The following is a 24,317-nucleotide window of genomic DNA, read 5'->3' on the forward strand; positions in this document are numbered from 1 at the left end:
ACTAGATGTAAAACAAAGGATGACTAGACTGCTACTCACAACTCCAGTGAGGTTACCTAGTAAAGAGGACCCTAAGAAAGACACAGGGATTGCCCAATGACAGAGAAATGGATGAGATCTACATGACCAAAAGCAAATTCTTAATAAAACTCTTTACACTTTAAAGTATTCTCTTAGTATAAACATTTACATTTCTTACTAATACAATATTAATTCACTCAAATAATGTGAAAATATTTTTTAAATTAAATAGACTGAGAACATAACTCTTCCTTTTCTTTATATTTTTTTGAATCAAATATCAAGCCTAGTTTGAAGAAAACCCAAACTTCTCTATTTAAACAGTTTCATTTTTAACACAAAACCAATTCCATAAGCAGTTCCATTTTTACACAAAGAGTTCCATAAAACAGTTCCATTTTTAACACAAAACAATTTATGAATCACCACAGTTAATAAAGCACATATGCATACATAAAATTGCATCTTGAGCATAGATAGAAAAAATAAATTTCTCCTTTTAACAGTTCTATTTTAAAAACAAATAATTCCATAAACAGTTCCTACATCATCACCATTGATAGAGTCTATATGCATAAGTAAATTCAAAATTGTCTCATTACAATGAAATCACTCCTGTCCAACTCATTTCTTAAGATCCAAAATTCAAATAATAAATTCTGGTACCAGCCTTCCAAATATGAAGAAATGCATAACTAAAACCTTTTTTTTGTAGTTTTATCTCATTTTTTTAAAGTTCAAAGGTTCAAAAAATAAATTCTGGTATTAGACTTCCACTTCCAAACATAAAGAAACGTTTCTTACATCCAAAAACATTTTGCAGTTAACAATTTTAGTTCGAACAAGCATCTGTGCAACTTTTGTTCTCATGAAGAGAGGTGCATTCAATTACAATAGCATTTTATGACAGTGTTTCCCATAGGGTGAAAGCTATTAGCTCCACAAGAGCTGGTTGATACAAAGTCCTCTCAAAAGAGACTTTCTTTTATCCAGCAAACAGAAACTGCAAAACTTTTGCTGCTAGCTCAGTTTTACAGCTTTTACAGTCCAGATCTGTCTTTGCCTCTGGAAACCAGGCCATTATCAGGCCATTCCCAGTGCTCCTGTGTCCTGAGGCTAGAAGGCTCTCAAACACCTCACAGGCACATGGGCTCAAGGCTCCTTCAGCTGCTATGGGCCTTTGCTTTCCTACAGCAATGCTGGCTCTGGGAGGAAATCTAGCCACAACTACAGCTTCCTTGTTTCCCATTACCTGCTTCCAGCACTCTGGGTCCTGGAAACCTCTAGATGTTTTCCTGTTGCACATCTGTAGCCCCAGGCCAACTCAATGGTTCCAGCCACACCTTGCTGCTAGGGGTACAGACTGCTTCAGTCTCAGCAGTTCTCATAGAGACCCAGTCTGGCTGTTCAGCCTGGAGCACGGCTCTAGCTCCCTGGGATCCAGCACTCCAGCTGCCTGCTTGGCTCTTGGATTCTCCCATGGTGCATCTGCTGAGCAACTTTCTTGGCTCTCTGCCTTTCCTGCTGTGTCTCGGGGCTCCGGCTGCCAGAGACAGGCTCCAAAAGACAGGCTTACACTGGCAGCTGTGGTCCAAATTCTTTGTTGCACTCCAAGCCGCTGCCTGCCATCTCTGTTCAGCTGGCTGCATTCTCCTGCCATGGCTCTGTCACAGCAGAAAGCATGCAGAACCTTGCTGCTAGCTCTGGCTCTGCTTTTGCTGGCTCTTGGTGTCTCCACTACACTCCTCACCATGGCTTCCTTTTGGCAGAAAGCTTGCAGGCCCTTGGGTGTCTGCCAGTTGAGAAGCCATGATGCTCCACAGGTCTTAGCTGCTTGAGACCTGGCTGCTGCCACAAGCTTGTGCTGGCTCTGGAGCTTCTGAAGTGACTCAGACTGTCAGCTTGCAGTCTGCTAGGGACACTGCCTTCTGCATCCCAGGTTGGGAAAGCTTGCTCTACAACTTTTTTTAAACTTTCACTATATAATCCCTCCATTAAACCTTCACCGTATCACTAGACCTAAAGCTTATTCTATCTTATTATCTCAAACTAAATTTATGGCTTACTTTACTAAAAAGAGAGAGAAACATAAACAGGGAAACATAGGCAAACATTTGCTGCAGCACTTGGGCATACTCTCATCCCCTTTCACTCCTGACAATACAATAGATTTCCCCCACCTATACAACATAATCAGACATGGCCTAACTTCCCGCAGGACCCTCTACCCTACCAATTCCCTGGTGTCTCTGTTCAGTGGTGCTATCTGTGGTGGACCAGCTGCCACTTTTATACCCAGAGTATTCTTGAGTAGGGAGAAGTAAGAAATAGTAGCTAGAAAGAGATACCTAGACGATGAGAGGAAAGACAGAAACACAGGATAGGCTTGGGATGGCTTGGATCCTTATCTGCTGGCCCAGAACTTTATTCCAAAGGGCTTTTTATGACAATGCCAAGGGGAGGAGCAAAGGACCTCCCCTTTGCTAAGTACAGCCAAGTGTAGATCCTTCCAAAAACCTGATACTCAGGCCTGTGGTCCAATCCTCCTCTTTATGCAGACTGCTGGATAAAGCCACTAGGAAACCTAAATGGGCTCCAACAACCATCAAATATCCACTGCTGCAAAACATCTAAAAGAGAATAAAAGGCCCGAGGAGTCCCATTTTTCTGTAATTCCAAGACCCAGAACTCTGTGGACTCTCCATCATGGTCTGGCTCTTCCTCCTGTTCCCCTTCCTCTCTTTCTGCACTGGTATCCTACCCAGAAATGGTCCCAAGTTTCAGCCTGCACAGGACACTAATGGCCAGCCCTGAACCATAAGCCATGTTCTGGTAGAGTTTTTACCTGGCCCTAGAAAGGATATTGTTCAATATCCACAGCATTTTTCTCTTTTCTTTTACAGGTTCCATAGCCTTCTATATACTGACTCATTCTCCCTCAGTATCAGTGGCCCTGGGTCAAAAGGCCACAATCACCTGCAGATAAACTCTGATACAATATGTTCACTGATATCAGCAGAAGCCAAGCCAAGCTCCTGTGCTGGTCATATATAAAGATAATATGCATCACCCTGGCATCCCAGACCAATTCTCTGGCTCCAACTCAGGGAACAGAGGTACCTTGAACATCAGTAAACCCAGGCCAGAGATGAAGCTGACTGTTACTGTCAATGTTGGAATAGCACTGATAATGTTCACAATAACACAGGGAGATGAAGGAGTAAGACACTACTGTGATAGTGGCAACTTGTTTCCTAGTTTAACTTTCAGAGTTGCTTTCCTATCCTTTGCCAAGAAGTTGTTTTCTGATGCAAAATGACCAAGCCTACATGATTAAGAAGTGAACTGTTAAGTATCTTTCCTTAGACTCTACCAAGCAAAATATGTGGTGACCTTCAGATTCGGTCAGATAACAGACTTTATTCCTCAATTTTTTTTTTTTTTTTTACAGAATTTTAGGGTATATCTATTGTGCAAACCAATGCATTTTGTTATCTGATTAAATTTTTTTCTTAGACTTTTAACATCTACTTTGATTATATTCAGACTCACCATTTCTCTCTCTTGTCCAGTTCTCCCTTGAAAAAATTTATCAGGGCTCTTTTAAATTATAAGGAATCTTCTTGCAGCCTAACAAGTATGAAGTTAGAGCTGAGAAGACAGGTCAAAAAGGAATAATCATTTTCCTCTCTCCTACTGGCCCCACTGTCATGGCCTATTCTTCCAAGAGACCACATAGGAGAAACCATGACATGCATTCCTTACTCAAACAAAGAGTAAACGTGGCTGTGAGGTTTAGCTTGAAGAAAAGTATTAAGTTTGTATCAGGACTTTCAAGAACTTGAACCAGGAGTCAAGAACAATGGCATCTTCCAATCAGAATAGAATTGTAGATAGAGGCCTTGGACAGCAAAGATACTGCCCAGCACACTTCCTCACTTCCCATGGATCCTATTTTCTGTCTTCCTAATGCCATATATATATATATATATATATATATATATATATATATATATATATATATATAATCTGAATTTCTAAAAATGCTGTATTTCATGGGATAAAAAAGCTTCTCCAACATTACTTTTATTGTAGATCTAAGAATAAACTTGTTTCTCCCTATCAATTCTGTCCCCAGAATATTGCCTCTGAATAGCAATTCCATGGATTTGGATTTTATAACACCGTTTTCCCCATGTAATTTCCTCTGCTCCCATGAGGATAAGAGAACAAGTCACAATCAGGCCTGTTCCTGCTTACCCAGCTGTGAGATATCCAGCCTGCCCTTTCCTACTAGCATCCATCAGGATGGATATAAAGTGTAGAAAAAAACCGTATTCAATAACAAAGTTAGACATTGTGGATGGGATTTTTCTCAATGTACCTAATGTGCTTTCCTGAATATGTCTTTATCTAATACAAAACTACATACATTGAAAAAAAAGCAACGAAAGTTTAAAAAGCAGGAAAAGTAATGACATTCTTTATTTTAAAAAAATAGAAAAATTATCAAACATTGAAAGGGACATAATTGATATTACATAAATGAGAAATACAGAGTCTAAGATTATAGACAAACTAAACTGAGTGATTGGTCAAAGATCAGACATTGTAAAATTAAATACCAATGGCACTGAAATACAACAACAGAAAATATTAAAGATAAATCAAGTACATAGGTCCTGAATATAGTTTAGTGGTGGAATACTTGAGTGGAATATGATACATCCTATGTTAGATACACAGCAGAGTCCCCCAATAAAAAAAAGGGAAAAGTGCAAAATATTTTCAGGACATCATTGAGTTTTCCAACTCTGTGTTGAATTCTCATTCTCTCTCTCTCTGTCTCTCTCTGTCTCTGTGTGTGTCTCTCCCTGTGTGTGTCTCTCTGTCTCTCTGTCTCTCTGTCTCTCTCTGTCTCTCTCTCTCTCTCTCCACTACTGAGAAACTGAGAAGACACTGTCAGGGACCAGGAGTGAACACAGTATTTCAAGAATCAACGATCAAAAGAGTTCTGCACTTATAAAAATAAAAAAATTAATGCATGCAAAGAACACAACAAACTGAACCTGAAGATAAATGTCAGTATCTAACATTATTAAATGGCACTGATAGTAATAATTGGTGAAATGAAACTGGATCCTAAATTATTAGAGCAGAATTCTCAACTAACATAAGAATGCATTAAGAGAGTAGAACAATATGCTTTTAAAATGTAATGTGAAAATTCTCCCTACAGAAAATACTTTATGCAGTGAATGTATAAAAGTATACTAAAACTTTTTCAGATATTAAGTTTATCTCTAAAATAATCTAAAAGAGTATTTACCCCTTTAAAAAATGAAAATCTAAATATATATTATGAAAGAAATTTAATGAAAACAGTGTATAAGATAAAACAAAATCATTGATATCATTTCCACAGACCTGAGTCTGATGTCTCCAGGTGGCTGGATATGACCCCTCTTTAACCTTTGTTCTACATATGTCATGGTTTCCTAATTGTCTGTTCCAAATTACACAGCCCTAGCCTGACTCTGTGGGTTAATGTAAAAGTCCTCCATTTGGGAAACCACAGACCACTGCCCTTCTTCATGTCTAAGTTAAAATATGCCCTCAATGTATATTAGACAATGGTCACTGTTGACCCAAATTGAGAACTTATGATTTTAATTTCTAAACTGATAGAGATAACTTCATAAGTTAAAATGGATTTCATGCCCTTCCTCTCATATAACTCCAAGCTCATCTGAACTTTTCTCATCCAGCTATTCAGCTCCTGCTTACAACAGTACTTAGATCCCAAAATTAAATAATTTTTATCCCCCTTCTCAAAGAACCCACTGGCCTGTAGGAAGTGAGCAAGAAAGTCAAGCTGAGATCATACCTAGTATAGACTGCCACACAGGACTACATAGGATCCTAATGCCTGCTTATTTGAATGGGTCTCAAAGCCTGCTTTCCCGGAATAAGATACAGCAGTTCTTCTATCTGTGGTCTGCTTTTCTTTCTGCCCCAGCTAGTAGCCTGGACACTCCTCTTTGGTAATTTTATAGTTTTTTTGTCTGATGGCCTCTATGTTATAGTACTTACATTACTTGCAACTTTATTTCTTTCCTTTCCTTTTTCCTTCCTTTGCTTTTCTTTTCTTTTCCTTTCTTTTTTTGAGACAGAGTTTCATGATGTAACTCTGGCTGCCCTGAGTGCTAAGTTAAAACCATGTACCAATATTCTAGGCTCAACTTGAGGTCTTTATAAGAGAAAAAAAAATACTTAAGTTTTTCAGATTGACTGATTCCCCCAAGCTTCACACACACACACACACACACACACACACACACACACACACACAGAGAGAGAGAGAGAGAGAGAGAGAGCTTATGCATATTTAAATCACTGGGTTCAGACTTTTAGTGATCCAAAAATTTTGTGCAAATGGATAATACAGGAAAATTGTTGCATGCCATTTTGCTTGATCGGAAAGTTGGCTCTGGAGATGAGATGTGGACTGTTCATTTCAGGCCCAGGCATATTTACCTAAAAGTTTCCTTCAAAGTCCCTGTCCTGACTCTGTGACAGGGAGAAGGAGAATCAGCCCAGGAAAAACGCATTGTGCTCTGTGTGAACAGCTAAGAGATAAAGCATTTGAAAAAGATTACTCAAGTTTGTCTCATGATACTTACACTGTTTTAATGAAAATAAATTTGTCCATAAAAATTAAATGGCTAAATGTAAAGATGTCTGGTTCACTTAGAAACACTTCCCCTACTTCTTGGTTCTTATTTACAGAATATGTTCCCCATTTAGGTCACTGATCTCTTTGAAGCTCTTGCTGAAATGCAAACTTTCTTTGTCTCAGGATCTGTGAGACCATGGGGGATGTGGTTTAAAAGCCTGTAAAATACTAGCTTACAACTTGTAACAAAAAAAAAAAGGTGATGGTGGGACACATTTTTAATCCCAGCATGTGGGAAGCAGAGGCAGGTGAATTTCTGAGTTCGAGGCCAGTCTGGCCCACAGAGCAAGTTCCAGTACAGCCAGGGAGGGATACATGGAAAAACCTGTCTGGAAAAAAAAATCCTTGTAACAAAAAGTGACTAATGGTTAAATTTCTATGTACAGGTAACCTTAATTTGGTACAGCAGGCAGTATGCATAACTTAGATTCTGCCCTTGTCTAAAAATAGAAAGAAACACTAGGTTTGATGATTAAGGTTTATAAAATCCTAAGGTTACAGTGGTCTCTTTATGATAACAGAAATTGACTCAAAGAAACAGAAGTTATTCAGAGTATCCAAGCAGTGTCTTTGCGGGTCAGTCCTAAAAAATTCCTCACTAGGATTCTATTTTTCTTTTAAACTGTTAATTAAATGCTGATTTTAACTGACTTTTATCTATCTATCTATCTATCTATCTATCTATCTATCTATCTATTTTACAAAATTCAGGTGCTGGATGTTTATGCAGGAGTCTGAGGTAACAAACAACTGATTACAGCTACTTTATCCCTCTATGGAACTCTGATACATGGTCCAGCCAGTTGTACAACAGCATTTGACCTTGTGTTAACTTTATATTTAACAGTATATTAAGTTATGCTGATCTTGAAATATTTTTTCCTCATTAGCTTTGTGTCTTAATGTTCCCCTCAGGGTTGTGTAGTTATTACATTCTTACTTACGTTTTGGGTTGTTGCCATGAGTTAGAGTCTCTTGTAGACCCTCTGATGGACCCTCCTCTCGGATATTCTCCTTGCTGCTCTTTGTACATAGCCCATTATGTCATAAGGACACACTAAGGCGAGAAAAGAGTCTCCAAATCACTGAAAGTAGTTCAAATGACCTCTGAAAGGGAGACTATTGGGCCATGGGTCATTCAACCTCTCTGAAGGCCAGGCTCTCATATCCTTTGTGCTTCCTGTCCCTTTAAGCTACCTCAGAAATCTACCAGCCTACATCCAAATATATCTCAAATAACTTAATTACACACCTGAGGAACTCAGAAAACTAAGAACAAACCAAACCCCAATCAGTCAATGGGAAAAGAGAACGAAAATCAGGACTGAAATAAATGAGGAAAAGACTCAGTACAAACAACCAATGAAATAAAGAGTTCAGTCTTTGAAAAACACAAGACAGAAAATAATCTTAGTCAAATTAATCAAAATAAGGAGAGAGAGAAGACTCAATGTCCCTTTAGAATCAATGGGGAGATTACAATACATACATCAATAAAATTCATAAAAACATTATTATTATTGTTTTTGTTGTTTTAAGACAGGGTTTCTCTGAACAGATCAAGCCATCCTAAAAATTATTTTATTTTTCAGATCATGCTGGCCTTAAACTTACTGAAATCTGTCTGTGTCTACTTTCCAAGTGCTGGGATTTAAGATGTGAGCCACCACTACCTGTCAATCAGAAAATTATTTTAACTTAAATATATTTATTTTCATTATATGTACATGATAATTCTATAGGCAAATTTAAAACAAACATATATTTGTGTGCCTGGTATTTGTGGAGGATAAAAGAAGGTATCAAATCCTCTGGAACTAAGGTACATGTGATCAGCAGCAGTCATGAGAATTTTGGTAACCTAAAATGAGTCTTTTTGGTAGAGCACCAAGTGCCCTTAAATGCTGAGACATCTCTAAATGTCAAACTATAGGAAATTTTAACATCTTTAAATCTCTATCCCACTAGACTAGAAAATCTAAAAGAAATGGATACAATTCTAGATGCATATGACATACCAAAATGAAATAAGATGAAATAAACAATTTAAGCAGATCCATAACCAATAATGAGATTGAATCAATAATTAAAATCTTCTGACTAAAAATGCCCAGGTCCAGATGGATTTACTGAAAAATTCAACCAGAACTTCAAGGTGTGAGTTCTACCACCAATAGTGCTCAGTACTTCCATGAAATCAAAGAGGAAGAAAGGTTCTCAGAGGTATCATGAAGCCAGTGGTGCTGTCACTCTGGCACCTGCTAGCTCTAGGCTCTTTGGTGAGCAGAACTTGTACCCCAAGTTTTAGGGGAAGCAGCTCTCAGTGGCTGTTGTTAATTCTGAAATTCACCAAAAAACCAGTTTCATTATTTTGGCTAATTTTAAGCAAGTTTTTATTAAAATTTCACATATTGACAACATGGAATTTGGTCAGGACACTGTCTGGAAATTTTTCAGCTGTGTGGCCTCCAGACACATGTTTGCCTGGCTTATCTGGACAAAATCTATCCTTCATCATAGCTCCCATGAGACTTTGTTGTAATTTTCTAAGAACTACAACTCCCAGAATGCCAGTAAGTTTGCTCCTTGGGCAGGTGAGGCTTACATGTTAACTTCCATCTAACACTGCAGCAGGCTGAACAAGCAGAGATGACTTCCTTGTGTGCTGATCCTTGTGTGTGAGTTTCTTTTTTTTTATTAAGAATTTTCGTTTTATGTACCAACTACACACCCCTATCTCATCCCTCCTTCTGCTCACCCCCAGCCTTCCCCCAACCCACTCTCCATCCCCTCTTCCAAAGAAATAAGGCTTCCCATGGGGAGTCAGCAAAGCCTGGTACATTCAGCTGATGCAGGTCCAAGCCCCTCCTCCCTACATCAAAGCTTTGCAAGGTGTCCCACCACAGGTAATGGGCTCCAAAAAGCTAGCTCATGCAGAAGGAATAGATCCTGATTCCACTTCCAGGGGCCTCTTAAACAGACCAAGCTACACAACTGTGTCGCTTATGCAGAGGGCCTAGTCCAGAATCATGTCGACTCCACAGCTGTTGGTCTAAAGTTCATGAGTCCCAACTAGTTTGGTTGTCTCTGTAGATTTCCCCACCATATCTTGGTGCTCCTAGCTCACAGAATCCCTCTTCCCTCTCTTTGACTGGATTCAAAGTGTGTGAGTTTCAACTGATAGCAGGGACACCTAGTCTCAAGAACCCAACACCAACTGGGTGAGACTCTGGGATATCTAATTCTCTTCTGCATCTCAAAGATGTAGTTGCATATTTTGCAAACAAACTTCCTGGCAGAAACTACTATGGTAAGAAATGTTTATTTTGACTTGAAGTTTCAGAGTACATCACTATGGGGAAGGCATGGCAGGTGGTCTCAGTCCATGGCTCTAGGATTGTGAATCCACTGCTATGTATATTCTGTGTGTGTTTAGGGAGAAAAGACAGTCTTTTGTATATGGCCTGTGGGTTATGATCAGCCCCATGAGAACCCTGTAATCTTAGGAGTGAAGAGAAAATTGGTCAGAGAAAAGATGTCATCTGCCTAATTCTCTTCCTGACTTTGGATGTTCATTTGAGCCACCACAGGACGATGTCCTTAGGCCAGAAACATTTTACCCTGTTCCTCTGAGGCTGATGTAGTGCTGTGATCAGGGTCCCACCAAAGGATATTGAACACATTCTTCTTAGAGCAGGGACATTTCTAAAGTATTCATGGAGGCTGCCACCTGTTATAGTTACCTGTGCAGACTGAAGGTATTTATTTCCTGGTGGCTATAGCTTCCTCCACTCTAGTTGTTTTCTGGAGAAGGAATGAATTTGAACTAAAGGCAGAATTCACGTGGAAGCAGGTCATGACTGTCTCTCATGAAGGTATCACAGGCATGTAGTGCATTGGGGTCTTTATACTTGGTTCAGAGATAGTATATGAAGAGCAGAGATGGGTTAAGGTAAGACTTAGTCATTCTTTCTTTTTCTAAATAATCTTCAAATTTCCTGATCTACATATTAGAATGCTTTCTTTTCTGGGAATAATAATTTGATAGAAATGCTACCAATTAAAATGTGTAAGTTACAAATATAGTTACATTCATATATCTTTATTTTTATTGGGACTGAAAACAACTTTAAAAATTAAGGGTGCCCTGTCCCTGCACCTCTTCCATTAGGGAGATAAATCTGCCTGTAAACAAATGGCAACTTTCTTTCTTTGATAGAGAGTTTTACAACCTCAAAAGGTGCCCCATCCCTATTGAGGAAGGATCCTGATGTGTAAAATAGTTTGTTTACTCTATAGGAATGTCCTTGTGGTGTTTTACAACATCAAAGGTTACATTGTAAAGACTTTCTAGCCTGCAGCAGGTGTGATGTGACTGCAGCCTTTTGTCTTTAAATCCCTGAGCCTCCTTACTCTTTCCCAGCAGGAGCCTATGGTTGGTCACACAGCTAGAGGACTCACTGTACTTATAAGTGATTTAATAAAGGTTGGTTTCTGTAACTTTCTTACAAGAACTCTTTGAGAAAAAAAGTGTAGTTAAATATAAGATATAACTAAAGCGATTGACTTATCAATTAAAATAGTCTAGACTCTATAAAAATATCCTTCAGAATGAAGGGAAGATTTGTCACTACCCTCATATTGTATATTTACACAATACAATAGATTCCTTGATGTAGCAGACTTTATGGGTTCACTTTTAAGTAATAGTATTTCAGGAGAGCATCATAAATTTAAAGGTTTTAGGTGGCTGGAGAGAAGGTTCAGTGGTTAAGAGCCCATACTGATTTTGCATTAGTTTGAAGTTCATTCCTATCACCCATGAAGGGTGGCTCATCACTGCTTGTAATTTCAGCTCCTGGGGATCCAACAGTCTCTCTCTCTCTCTCTCTGTGTCTCTGTCTCTCTCTCTCTCTCTCTGTCTCTGTCTCTCTCTCTCTCTCTGTCTCTGTCTCTCTCTCTCTCTCTCTCTCTTGTGTGTGTATGTGTATTTGTGTGTGTATGCATATGTGTGTGCTTGCACATGCACAGAAATAATTTATAATTAAATAATTTTAAAAATCTAAAACCTATGTTTTAGTCCTTCAAAAGTACTTTTATTTTTCACTTCTGGGTCTTAAACACGGGTTCTAACAAATTCTAATCAGGTTCTCTATTACAGGTCCATATCTCCAGGACAATAATTCTTTCTTTATTTTTCCTTCTGTCATTCTATAAAGCATAGCATATGAACAATCAGAATAACACAGACTCTGAGGATGTCAAAACATGTCACTGTCAAACTTTCAGGAAAGAATTCTCTGCCAATAAATGATATTAACTATTTAAACGTGAGTCATGTCTAGATATTTACTTTGTGATAAAACATTCCCATAGGTTACCAATGTCTAATACAATTTCGATTAGTATAAAATCTGAAATGAATACTCCCAAAGCAATGTGTGCTTCATAATATACAAGAAAGGAAAACAAACAGTACTGGAAAAAATGAATGAACCAAAAATCAAGTATTATTTCAGGCCTGAAGATAAACTCTAGAGAATTCTGTGTCACAGCACTCAAATAACAAAACATTTTTATTATAAACCTGAAAAGTTACAGTGTGAATGATAAAATACAATCCACACACAATCTAATTGAAGAACAGTTGAAGATATTTTTGAATTAGAGATAACTGATTAAAAACATTACAGACGACATACAATGAAAATTTAAAAGATACAATTTTAATGTTTAACAAACTAAAGTTAAAAGCAATTTTGAAGAGGAAGTAAGGAATCTATAATTGAGAAATGGAAATCGTATGGAAGATATTTAATACAAATCACAAAAAAGTATCCCTAGTCCAGCAGGGGGCACTGTGTGCTTCTGAGAAATTGAAAGCCTCAGCTGACTCCTGACTCTCATGTAATCTCTTGGGCAAAGCTCAATGGACTAGAGGATGCAGCTCAGCAGGTGTTTCCTCAAAGCTGCCCCAGGCCCCTTGGGAGGAGAGTTGTCCCAACGGGCTGAAGAGTTGTAATGTAGAGTGATGGTGATAGTAAAAGTCTCATACTGCACCACATCACGATTTCCCCATTACCCCGAGAACCCCAGAGTCCAGCAGCATCTGTGGGTCCTCAGGTCTCTGGAGATTTAAATCGGCCTGGGTTCCTGCCTCTTTCCTCCATCTCTGTCAGGTGTCACGGACACTAAAGAGGCCTGCCTTTGGAACGATCCCTCTCATTTCTTGACTCTTTCCTAACAGCTATTTCTTTTCAGGCTCTCCTCCCCAACCTGAGGTGAAGCTGGGGAATGACACTCTCCAGCAGTTACTGATCCTCTCTTCCCATGCTGGTTCCAGAAGCTGCCTGGCCAAGCCTCTAGGCTCTGATTCACCCAACAACAACAGGCACTCCCAGTCTCCTGTCACTTTTCACCTTAAACATAACCTTGTCTTGGGCTCTAGGGTTACAATCTGAGGACAGTGCTGAAGGCTACTGCGTGAACACTGCAGTGGTGCTCAGCACAGTGAGACACACATGGAGAAGCAAGACACAAACATGCATTTGTCTGAGCCTGGGTGTAATCCCTGTCCTGTGGAGTGGGTCCCATGACCAGGCACTGTTGCCATCCTGATGTCGACTCTCTACAGACAAGAAGGTGAAGGGAAGCATCTGCCTTCATTTGTGTCCTAGTGAGAGTCATGAAAGTGAAGGTGTTTGTCAACTATTATGATAGATAATAAAAAATAAAACTAGAAGTCAAATATTTTATTCCTCCCTTAGATGTGTTTGATTGTAAGACTAGAGTCAATAGGTCTCCGGAGAGAAGCATTCTCCGTGATGTTCATTCAACAACTTAGATCAAAGGGAATAACTGTCCACTCATACATATTTTCTAACTATTGTCATATTATCTTTCATTTGAAGACAATGCAAATTCATTTTGGTTTTTAAAAGCTATGAAATTATATCATATATATATATATATATATATATATATATATATGAAATAATTTCTCCTATGACATTAGGTTAACACATTTCCCCCTAAAGAAGATCTGTTGATGTGATAAATCTGAGTACCACTGTATGCAATCTCATTATAAGATTGTAAGGACTATTGCAGATGTCCTTAGTCAGATGAGCTCATGCTGAAGCACAATGAGTCCCCTCTGCCTTCATAAGATGGCTTTGAGAACACGGGGAGGTAGCAGTGATGAATTGCCATGTGAAGTCCGATGTGTATGTAGGGCTTTGATGCTGCTGACCAAAAATCACCTAAGATTTTCACAAACAAAAGGGACAGAGGAGGGAAGGAAGAGGTGCCTTAGGGTGCTTAGCTCAGTATGTGCATTTTGCAAGTTTGTCCTCCATAAATCAGTAAGAGATAACATGTTACCTTGTGCTAGGCCCCACAGTTTGTTGTATGTCCTTACTGTCATCCCAGAGGACCAACAAACCAAGCAATCATTTGTAAAGTATTTCTGAATTTGCACACATTTCATTCACCTTGACTCATATTTTATCCCCAAGGATATGGACACATTGGCTCATATTTCTAGTTTTATGACTGCAACTAAACTCTAATGTTAAGCAGTTGTCAGTTTCAAAATGTGAATATATCTCTCCTCTTTCAATATAGTACTCCTGTAAGCAAAGGCACAGAGGTGCAGCTTCTAGGAGAAGTCTTTTCTTCAAGATTTTCAGCTGTTTACATGTGAACATGCAAGTATTCCCTTGTTATAAAAAACTTAGTTTTGAATATTTTGTGATTTACATGAAACAAAGGGACATGCCTACCATTTGTAGTGGTAACTTTAAGAAAGTTAATCCTGGTACATAATGCACAGAATGGATGTTAGGAAGTTCTTTTGTTGTACATGGCAGTAGGAGACAATAAATAAAGGAATCAGGAAAATGTGCAACTCAAACCACAATTGTTTGTAGCCTGTGCTAGATCAATATTTGTTAGAACTCAGGGTGCTCATGTATCCTGCATCTGTGGGTCAGAAGTGGGCCTGTAATCCTTCATTCATAAAGCTCTCTTTCCTAAGATTTCACACTGGCGTTACATTGTCAACAATAATAATAAGGGCCTAAAATAAGGAAAAACCACAGATGAACAGAAAGTAGTGACAGACGCAAAGAATCAAAATAGCTTTTAATATATTTATTTAATTATTTTATGTGTGCATGTGGGAATGTGTGTTTGTAAATGTGTGTGTGTGTTTGAGAATGTGTGTGTGAGTATGTCCTTGAGATTAGAGGACAATTGCACAAATCAGTGAGCCATTTCCTTCCACCATGGATGTTCCAAGTAAACTCACATTGTCAGGCCTGGAAGCAAGTGCCCCTGTATGCTGAAGCTTCAATATACAGTTCCACGCATGGATTCTACCAGGGACAAATGAATCCTAGCTTCTCTTTCATTCTTTTCCTTCCCTCTCCCCTCCCTCCTCCTCCTCCTCCTCCTTCTCCTCCTCCTCCTCTTCCTCCTTCTCTCTCTCTCTCTCTCTCTCTCTCTCTCTCTCTCTCTCTCTCTCTCTCTCTCTCTCATTGTCTGTGTCAACATTTTTTCTAAAGTGTTTTATTACTTAAAAATAATTTGTTGCCTGACAGTGGTGGGACATTCCCTTAATCCCAGCACTCGGATTCACAGATCTCTGTGAGTTTGAGGCCAGCCTGGTTTCCAGGAAAGCCATAGCTACACAGAGAAACCCTTTCTGGAAAAAATATTTTTTCAAGACAGCATTTCACTATGTAGCTCCAGCTGTCCTAGAGCACTCTATGCAGGCCAAGTTGGCCTACATAGAGAAACTGAAAAAAGAAAAGCATTCAGACAAAATAAAATAATACAAAAAGTATATACAAATAAACACACACCATGGAATCTGTTCTGTGTCGGCCAACTATTCCTGGGCATGAGGCCTGCCCTAGAGTGTGGTTGATATCTCCAGTGACACTGCATTGGAGAAAACTGACTTTCCCTTTTTCAGATGTTACCTGTTACAATAACTGCATTGATAATGGTGGAATTTTTGTCTACTTCTTTTTCTCAGAGCTGGGATTTTTATTTGATTTGAATCTGTGCTGGTCTTGTGTATACTGTCATAGTCTCTGTGAGTTCCCATATGGATCAGTCCTCTTGTGTTTGGAAGATGCTCTTTTGTTGGAGTCATCTACCACCCCTGGATCTTACAATGTTTCCACCTCTTCTTCTGCATATCCCCTGAGCCTGGAAAAGAGGGTTTGAAAAGGAAAATCCATATAGTGCAGCTTCCTTTAACATGTGTGAGCTGAAGCAGACTCCAGTAACCCCTCCTGTTGTCTCTCTTGCTCTTGCCCAATCTCACCGATGACTTCTATCTTGATTTATTAATTTTTCTATTAATTTATACCTGTCCTCATTTGTGAGAATCCATCTCCCTTAAGCTATGCCAGTTAGATATGATTTCTATGTCAGCTACATAGTAGGCAGGTTTTTATTGGTTTCCTTGAAATCCATCACACACAGTCATTCTTCACTTATCCTCTCTAATCCTTAATTGAGGACAAGCTTTCTTTTCCTTTCTAGTTTGTGCACTTTTATGTAATTTTTGTTAGTTTCAACTTGTGATTTTTTAAAATTTTGTATGTCTAATGTATTAAGAGAGTTGTGCAATATAGTATTTATCTTCCTAGACACCAATACTCACCAGTATGTCTCTATTGGTCAATCTGCTGAGGAACCATGGAGGGGTGTGGCTTCATGTGCAAACTGAGAGGGGCTCATGGAGGATATATCTGTGCCCTCAGTCTGTATGGGAGAAGCCCCTGGGTGAAGAGCTCCTCATGAATTCAAGTCTACATACTGTGTCCAGAGGAGGCAAGTCCTGACATTGATCAGAAAGTGTTTGATGATCACAGCCTGGCAGAAGTCACATGTACACAGACATGACAGACCTGAACCTGCTCAGTGGGTCTGTAGGAGACACTGAAGAGTCTGGAGACTCTCAGCTGACAACACAAACATGTGTCTCTGTGTCTGCTCAGGACTCAACAGGGCCACCAGCTGGGGACAATGTGGTCCCTTGGGAAGCCTCAGGCAGGAAGTGACACCCAGACTTTTGATGGCACACACAACTGAGAAGGGATTTGGTTGACCAAGAAAAATTTGCATGAAGGACCCTGTAGGTTCTCTGAGAATTGTTAAAGGATAAGAGAGACCTGCATCATGTCTGTCTCAGCAGAGCTCAGTGGTGTCTGCACCATGGCCTGGACTCTTCTCCTTTTCTTTCTCCTTCATTGTACAGGTCAGGAGTCATCTGCACCCTGATCCCAGTTCAGGGAAACCATCTGACAGTCAGATATATTCTGTCCTCTTCTCTTACATAGGACATAATGAGTTTCTCTATTTTCAGGATCTTTCTCCCAGCTTATGGTGACTCAGTCACCCTCAGCCTCTGCATCCCTGGGAACCTCAGTCAAACTCACCTGCACCTTGAGTAGTCAGCACAGCAGCTACACTATTGATTGGTACCAGCAACATCCAGACAAGGCTCCTAAGTATGTGATGTATCTTCATAGTAATGGAAACCATGGCAAGGGGAATGGGATTCCTGACCGCTTCTCTGGCTCTAGCTCTGGGGCTGATTGCTACTTAAGCATCTCCAACATCCAGCCTGAAGATGAAGCTCACTATTACTGTGGTGTAGGTGATAGCACTGGGTGAACACAGTGACCCAGATAAATGAGGAAGCAGGACAGAAACTGTTTTGGTCTCTTGCTACTAAGGCCTAGGATTGTGAGAAGGAACATCTGAAGTTCTTAGCTATCACAGTCATTGGATGTTTTCTGCTTATACTCAAGAGAATAGACCATAGGTCCAGCACTTCCTCCTGAACTCCTGGAGAAAGAGGGAAAAGACAGGGATTGTACAGAGTTCTCTGCTATGTAGTAATGATGACTATGTAAAAGTGAGCTGAGAATATTCTCCTTTCAAGGTGGAGCAGTGGGTCTAAAGCTCTCACTGTGATTCACCAAAGTTCATAGGAAGGTCTGTTCTTCACAAGATTGCTTTCTTGTCTCATCATCAAATTGTTTTGTATCTCCAGCAAATTCACAAGAAGCTCAGTGTAAGAACATTTAAGGAGGCAGTGTGGTTGGAGCTGCCTCTTACCAGGGACAAGAATAATGTAAAACAGTCACAAGGGCTGAGCAATGAATGAATGTGAACTTCTCCATGTCTCTCTGGTCACTCCCTCATTTCTTAGTGAACCTACCCAGAGAGTTTGAAGGAAGGACATAGTAACCACCATGTGGTTTAGTCTCTGCCAAACTGCTTTCATGACCTTGCCATATCTGCATTGAGGTCAACCTTCCTATACACCAAGGCCATCTTTAGAATCTCACTTTAGGTTATAAAATAACCACTGAAATTACAAGAAACAATGTATAGAAATAAGCAAACGAACAAACAAAAAACCATCAAAAATCCTACAAAAGGCCCCTGATTTGCCAGGTTCTTGACTCCATTCTTTTGAACAGGATATTAGAGAGATGACCAGCAGAATTAAAGTTTCCTGAAGAAACTTCTGAAGCCAAACTCATGAGTCAGAATTCTGCAGCAGCACGTCCTGCAATCTTCTAGGATATTCCATTGAATTTACCAAAGTTCCTGAGTCCTTACTTAGAATAGCATAACTTTTTCTTTTTCCTCCTTTTTGGTTCAGTCTTTCAGATGGTAACCAGACCCTAATGCCTGCTTTTTCTGGTGCTTTGGCTTCCGCAATCTTCCCCTCCCTCTCAAGTGGCTGATTGTCTGCTGTATTAGTTACTTTTGTGTTGCTTTGATAAACACCATGACCAAGGCATCTCATAGAAGGAAGAGTGTTTCATGGGCTTATGTAAGTATCCATGATGCTGGGGAAGTGGCAGGCATGGCAACAGAAGAAGCTAGTGGCCTACATCTTGAATATCAAGTAGAGAAAATGGTTATTGTACAAGGCTTTGAAATTGCAAACCCCAGTGACTATCTCCTCCAGCAAAATCACACCTCCTTGACTTATCCAAACAGCATGATGAACTTTGGACCAAGTGATCAAATGACAGAACCTGTGGGGACATTCTCATCAAGTCACCACATCCACTGTGCAACTGATCGCCATGTTGGCTTAAGTCAAATGCATGCATGACTTCTTTTCTTTCCCATCTTCATTCTCATTTTCAGGGAGGCTGCCAAGATCTACAGCTTGCTTTCTATGGGTGTGTTATTTTAAGCTCTAAAAAAATTGTCCACAAGCTTGAAAATAACCACTGAAGGAGGGAGGGGAGAATGGAAGAAAAGAGAACAGAGAGCGAGACTGAAAGAGAAGAGAAGGAGGGGGAAGGTGAAGGGGAGAGGGAGAGACAGACTGACAGACAGATGAACTGATTCTACTGATACTTAAAATTACTTTTGAAATTTGTGTGTGAATTGTGGTCAGCTGTTGATTTTTGATGTCATTTGGGTTCAGTTTATTTTGTATTTAATAATTATGGCTACCACAGTCTCTATGCTGTCTTATTTCTGTACCAAGCCCTAAACAATTTTTCCTGTATTTCCTTATGTTTGTTTTCTTGGTTATGATTTTTATGCTGTTTTCATCATGAAAAATACAGTCATTGTACATAGTTTTGTTGAGTGTATAAGTCTAGTTTCACTATTATAGTCATTTAGGCCTTGGAATATATTGCTCCAAATTCTTTTAGTTTACAAAGTTTCCTTAGATAAATTGGCTCTTTTTCTGATATATTTTTCTTTATACATTACTTGGATTTCTTTTCTTGCAAGTCTCAAATCACTTTCTTGGTTCTGTAACTTAGTACTTGAATTATGATATGTCATGGATTGTCTTTTCTGGTTTTGTCCAGTTGGTGTTCTGTGTACTTTCTTATCTGTATGGATGTACCATTCTTAGTTTGTAGAAGTTTTTCCCTGTGATTTTGGTAAAGACACGGTCTATGCCATTAATTTGAGAATCTTCTCCCTCACTTAGACCTATGATTTGAAGGCTTAGTTTCTCCCTTGTGTCCCATATTTCCTATGTGTTCCTTTACGTGTGTGGTTTTTGTTTTTAATCTTTCATGTTTTGTCTTATTTGGACTAGATCTTTTATTTTATCTTCAGGACTTGATTTCTATCTTCTGCTTCATTCATTCTGTTTGTAAGTCTTTCCTGAGAGATTTCTGTGTGTGTTATTGGGGTCTTCATTCCCACCCTCATTATCTGGAGTCCCCTTCAGGATTTCTATGTCTTAATTTAACTATGTTCTCAAGTTTCAGATAGTTTTTGTCATTTCTGTCAGACAATGCTTCTGTTTTCTTGGACATAGCCCAGACATTTATTATCTTTAATTTCATTCTCTATTCTTGATTTCGTTGAACTGCTTACTTGCTTCTTCTTTTTAAAAAATTACCTGATTTTTATTCAAACAGAATGTTTTCATAAAATATATTCTGTTCACAGTTCACCACCACCACGATGAACACCTGCCAGATCCATCCTATATCCTCACCCACCCAAATCCACATACTTTGTTTGTCCGTCATTAGAAAACAAACAGACTTCTAATAAACAGAATACAGTAAACACAAACGAACCAGTACTGGATGAAACAAACAGAAGAAAAGAGTTAACAAAAAGCACTAGAAACACATACATTCCCAGAGATACACAAAGATCTCTTAAAAACACAATATTATAAATCTCAGTATATAATAAAAATAACTTGAAGATTTAAATAAGCCCAGAAAAGAATTATGAGATAAAAATCATCCAAAAGTACTAATGAGTTCATTTTGAATTTGAAATCTACTGTTGTGCATCGGCCCTTCCTTACGTGTAGTTTGTATAACTAGTGATATTTTGTTGGATAAAACTAACTTTTTCTTTGCATGCAGTTATCAATTGGAGATATCTTCTGTGTTAGGGATGGGAGCTTGTGTGGTGGTATTGTGTTCCCCAAAATATTGTGTACCATAATAAACTTATCTGGGTCAGAGAAGAAAACAGACAAATGGTGGGGAGTAATTGCTGTGAAGATTTTTCCTTCTAGGGAAGAATGTTCATGGTTCCAAGAGACAGACATGTTTATCAGACTGTGATTGCTCCAAACCACAGAGGAGGCACACACACACACACACACACACACACAAAATCTGCAGAGAACCTTGACCACGCCTAACAGCAACTTTGAAATCTTCAAAAGGTTGACATGACCCCTACAACAATGATTCCACATGAACATTAAGCTGATTAACACCACAAAAAGATCAACTTTGGACTACAAACTGCTCAGGACAATTTCAAGATGGCTAGCTGAGATGATCCAGATTCACAGACTACTCAAGCAAGGACTTGGGACAAGCCCTACATTTTCCCATTATGCAGAGACTGGACAACAAATGATACAGCTACCTCTCCCAGGACTTGACAATTAACTCAAAAATTTTCTTTTCAGGATCCCCTAAAGATGTCTTCACCCTCAGAAAGCAGAAAGTAATTTTAAGAAAATGATGCCCATATTCCCAAGAGGTGGGGTGGGTGTTTTTTGGTCGTTCAATGGCTTATGGATAATTGTCATTGTTTAAGATGGTTGGTTACAAGTTGTTAATTGTTAATGGTCTGGAAAAAAGCTGAACAAGGAGATTAGATTCAGAGTTTTTGTTTAAAAAGAAAAAGAAAAAAGAGAATATAGAGGTAGATCATTGAATCTACCCTGAGAAAAAAGATAAAGAAATAATAGGATAAATGGGTAGATCATTGAATCTACTCTAAAAAGAAAAAAGGGAAGATATAAAAATGACAAAAGGTAGATTATTGAATCTGTTATGAAAAGAAAAAAGAGAGAAATGGAAAAGATAAGATTAAAAAGGGAGATTTTGAATCTACTTTTAAAAAGGAACTACTTGGGAGGCCGGCCCCCAGCTCCCATCTTGCTCCGGACTTCCCTTTTGGAACACTGACTTCCCTTTTGGAACACTGGTGAGTACCCTTCCTTGCCCCAGACCCCATCCCTGGGCACCAGCCACTCCAGGGAAGACCTGCCCAACTTGGCCCCAGGTTCTGGTCACCGGGCAGGTTCCCTGCTAGCCCCACCGGGAAGGATCCCCTTCTCTAAGACCCCTGGCAGACCCTGCAGTCTCCACGCCCTGCCCCCACGCCCATCCGCCTGAGCCCCAAGCCTCTTCCTGAGACTTAGAGGCCGGCCCCCAGCTCCCATCTTGCTCCAGACTTCCCTTTTGGAAAACTGGTGAGTACCCTTCCTTGCCCCAGACCCCATCCCTGGGCACCAGCCACTCCAGGGAAGACCTACCCAACTTGGCCCCAGGTTCTGGCCACCGGGCAGGTTCCCTGCTAGCCCCACCGGGAAGGATCCCCTTCTCCAAGACCCCTGGCAAGCCCTGCAGTCTCCACGCCCTGCCCCCACGCCCATCCGCCTGAGCCCCAAGCCTCTTCCTGAGACTTAGAGGCCGGCCCCCAGCTCCCATCTTGCTCCGGACTTCCCTTTTGGAAAACTGGTTCCCTGCTAGCCCCACCGGGAAGGATCCCCTTCTCCAAGACCCCTGGCAGGCCCTGCAGTCTCCACGCCCTGCCCCCACGCCCATCCGCCTGAGCCCCAAGCCTCTTCCTGAGACTTAGAGGCCGGCCCCCAGCTCCCATCTTGCTCTGGACTTCCCTTTTGGAAAACTGGTGAGTACCCTTCCTTGCCCCAGACCCCATCCCTGGGCACCAGCCACTCCAGGGAAGACCTGCCCAACTTGGCCCCAGGTTCTGGCCACCGGGCAGGTTCCCTGCTAGCCCCACCGGGAAGGATCCCCTTCTCCAAGACCCCTGGCAGACCCTGCAGTCTCCACGCCCTGCCCCCACGCCCATCCGCCTGAGCCCCAAGCCTCTTCCTGAGACTTAGAGGCCAGCCCCCAGCTCCCATCTTGCTCCAGACTTCCCTTTTGGAAAACTGGTGAGTACCCTTCCTTGCCCCAGACCCCATCCCTGGGCACCAGCCACTCCAGGGAAGACCTACCCAACTTGGCCCCAGGTTCTGGCCACCGGGCAGGTTCCCTGCTAGCCCCACCGGGAAGGATCCCCTTCTCCAAGACCCCTGGCAGACCCTGCAGTCTCCACGCCCTGCCCCCACGCCCATCCGCCTGAGCCCCAAGCCTCTTCCTGAGACTTAGAGGCCGGCCCCCAGCTCCCATCTTGCTCCGGACTTCCCTTTTGGAACACTGACTTCCCTTTGGGAACACTGGTCTGTCTGAACCAAGTGTGCGGATAAGGCCAAGAACGAACCACAAGGAGATGGGCAGACGTCAAGGCAGAAACATATACAACAATATGAATAGCAATACAGCATCACCAGGCCCTAGCCCTCCTCCAACACCTAGACCTGAACATCAGAAATTGGAAGAAGCAGAAGAAAACAGCCTTATGAATGACATCATGAAGAAGCTAGAGGTTTGTGTAGAGGAAAAGACAAAAAAATGTGAAGAACGCTGTAAACAACTAGAGGAAAGGGCAAACAAATTAGAAGAAATCAATAAAGTCCTGGAAGAAAACAATAAAATACTGAGAGAAAATCAAGAAAAATCAATGAAACAAGTGAAGGAAACAGTCCAAGACCTGAAAAGGGAAATAGAAAAAATGAAGAAGACACAAACAGAGGGAATGCTGGAAATAGAAAATCTGAGAAAACGATTGGGAACTTCAGATGCAAGTATAATCAACAGAATGCAAGAGATGGAAGAGAGGATCTCTAGCGTTGAAGATACAGTAGAAGAAATACATTCATCAGTCAAAGAAAACACTAAAGCCAACAAAGTCATGAACCAAAATGTCCAAGAAATTTGGGACACCATGAAAAGACCAAACCTAAGAATAATAGGGGTCGAAGAAGGAGAAGAATACCAACTCAAGGGCACAGAAAATATATTCAACAAGATCATAGAAGAAAACTTTCCCAACTTAAAGAAGGAAATGCCTATGAAGATACAAGAAGCTTATAGAACTCCAAACAGACTAGACCCCCCAAAAAATTCCCCTCGCCACATAATAGTTAAACAACTAAACGTACAGAATAAAGAAAGAATATTAAGAGCAGCAAAGGAAAAAGGCCAAGTGACATATAAAGGCAAACCCATCAGAATAACACCCGATTTCTCAATGGAGACTTTGAAAGCCAGAAGAACCTGGACGGATGTAATGCAGACACTAAGAGACCATGGATGTCAGCCTAGACTAATATACCCAGCAAAACTTTCAATCACCATAGATGGAGTGAACAAGACATTCCATGACAAAGCCAGATTTAAACAATACTTATCCACAAACCCAGCCCTACAGAAAGCACTAGAAGGAAAATTCCAACCTAAGGAAGTCAGATACACTCTCGAAAACACAGTCAACAGATAAAGCCACAGCAGTAAACCCCAACGTATAGAAGTACCCACACATCACCACCAAAAAATAACAGGAATGAACAATCACTGGTCATTAATTTCCCTCAATGTCAATGGACTTAATTCACCTATAAAAAGACATAGGCTTACAGAATGGATAC

At 40.3% G+C, this 24,317-nt stretch overlaps 1 gene segment (V, D, J or C); it reads left to right on the plus strand.

Annotated features, from left to right (window-relative positions):
• The first annotated feature begins 16,990 nt into the window (after window positions 1-16,990).
• LOC128111657 (immunoglobulin lambda variable 4-69-like) lies at window positions 16,991-17,452 on the plus strand. The segment is given in 2 exon segments: window positions 16,991-17,033; window positions 17,142-17,452. Coding segments are annotated over 2 exon segments (354 nt in total).
• The last annotated feature ends 6,865 nt before the right edge of the window (window positions 17,453-24,317 follow it).

The sequence above is a fragment of the Peromyscus californicus genome, unplaced genomic scaffold (assembly GCF_007827085.1).
Source record: "Peromyscus californicus insignis strain IS unplaced genomic scaffold, ASM782708v3 Scaffold_16__1_contigs__length_79575227, whole genome shotgun sequence".
Taxonomy (NCBI): domain Eukaryota; kingdom Metazoa; phylum Chordata; class Mammalia; order Rodentia; family Cricetidae; genus Peromyscus; species Peromyscus californicus.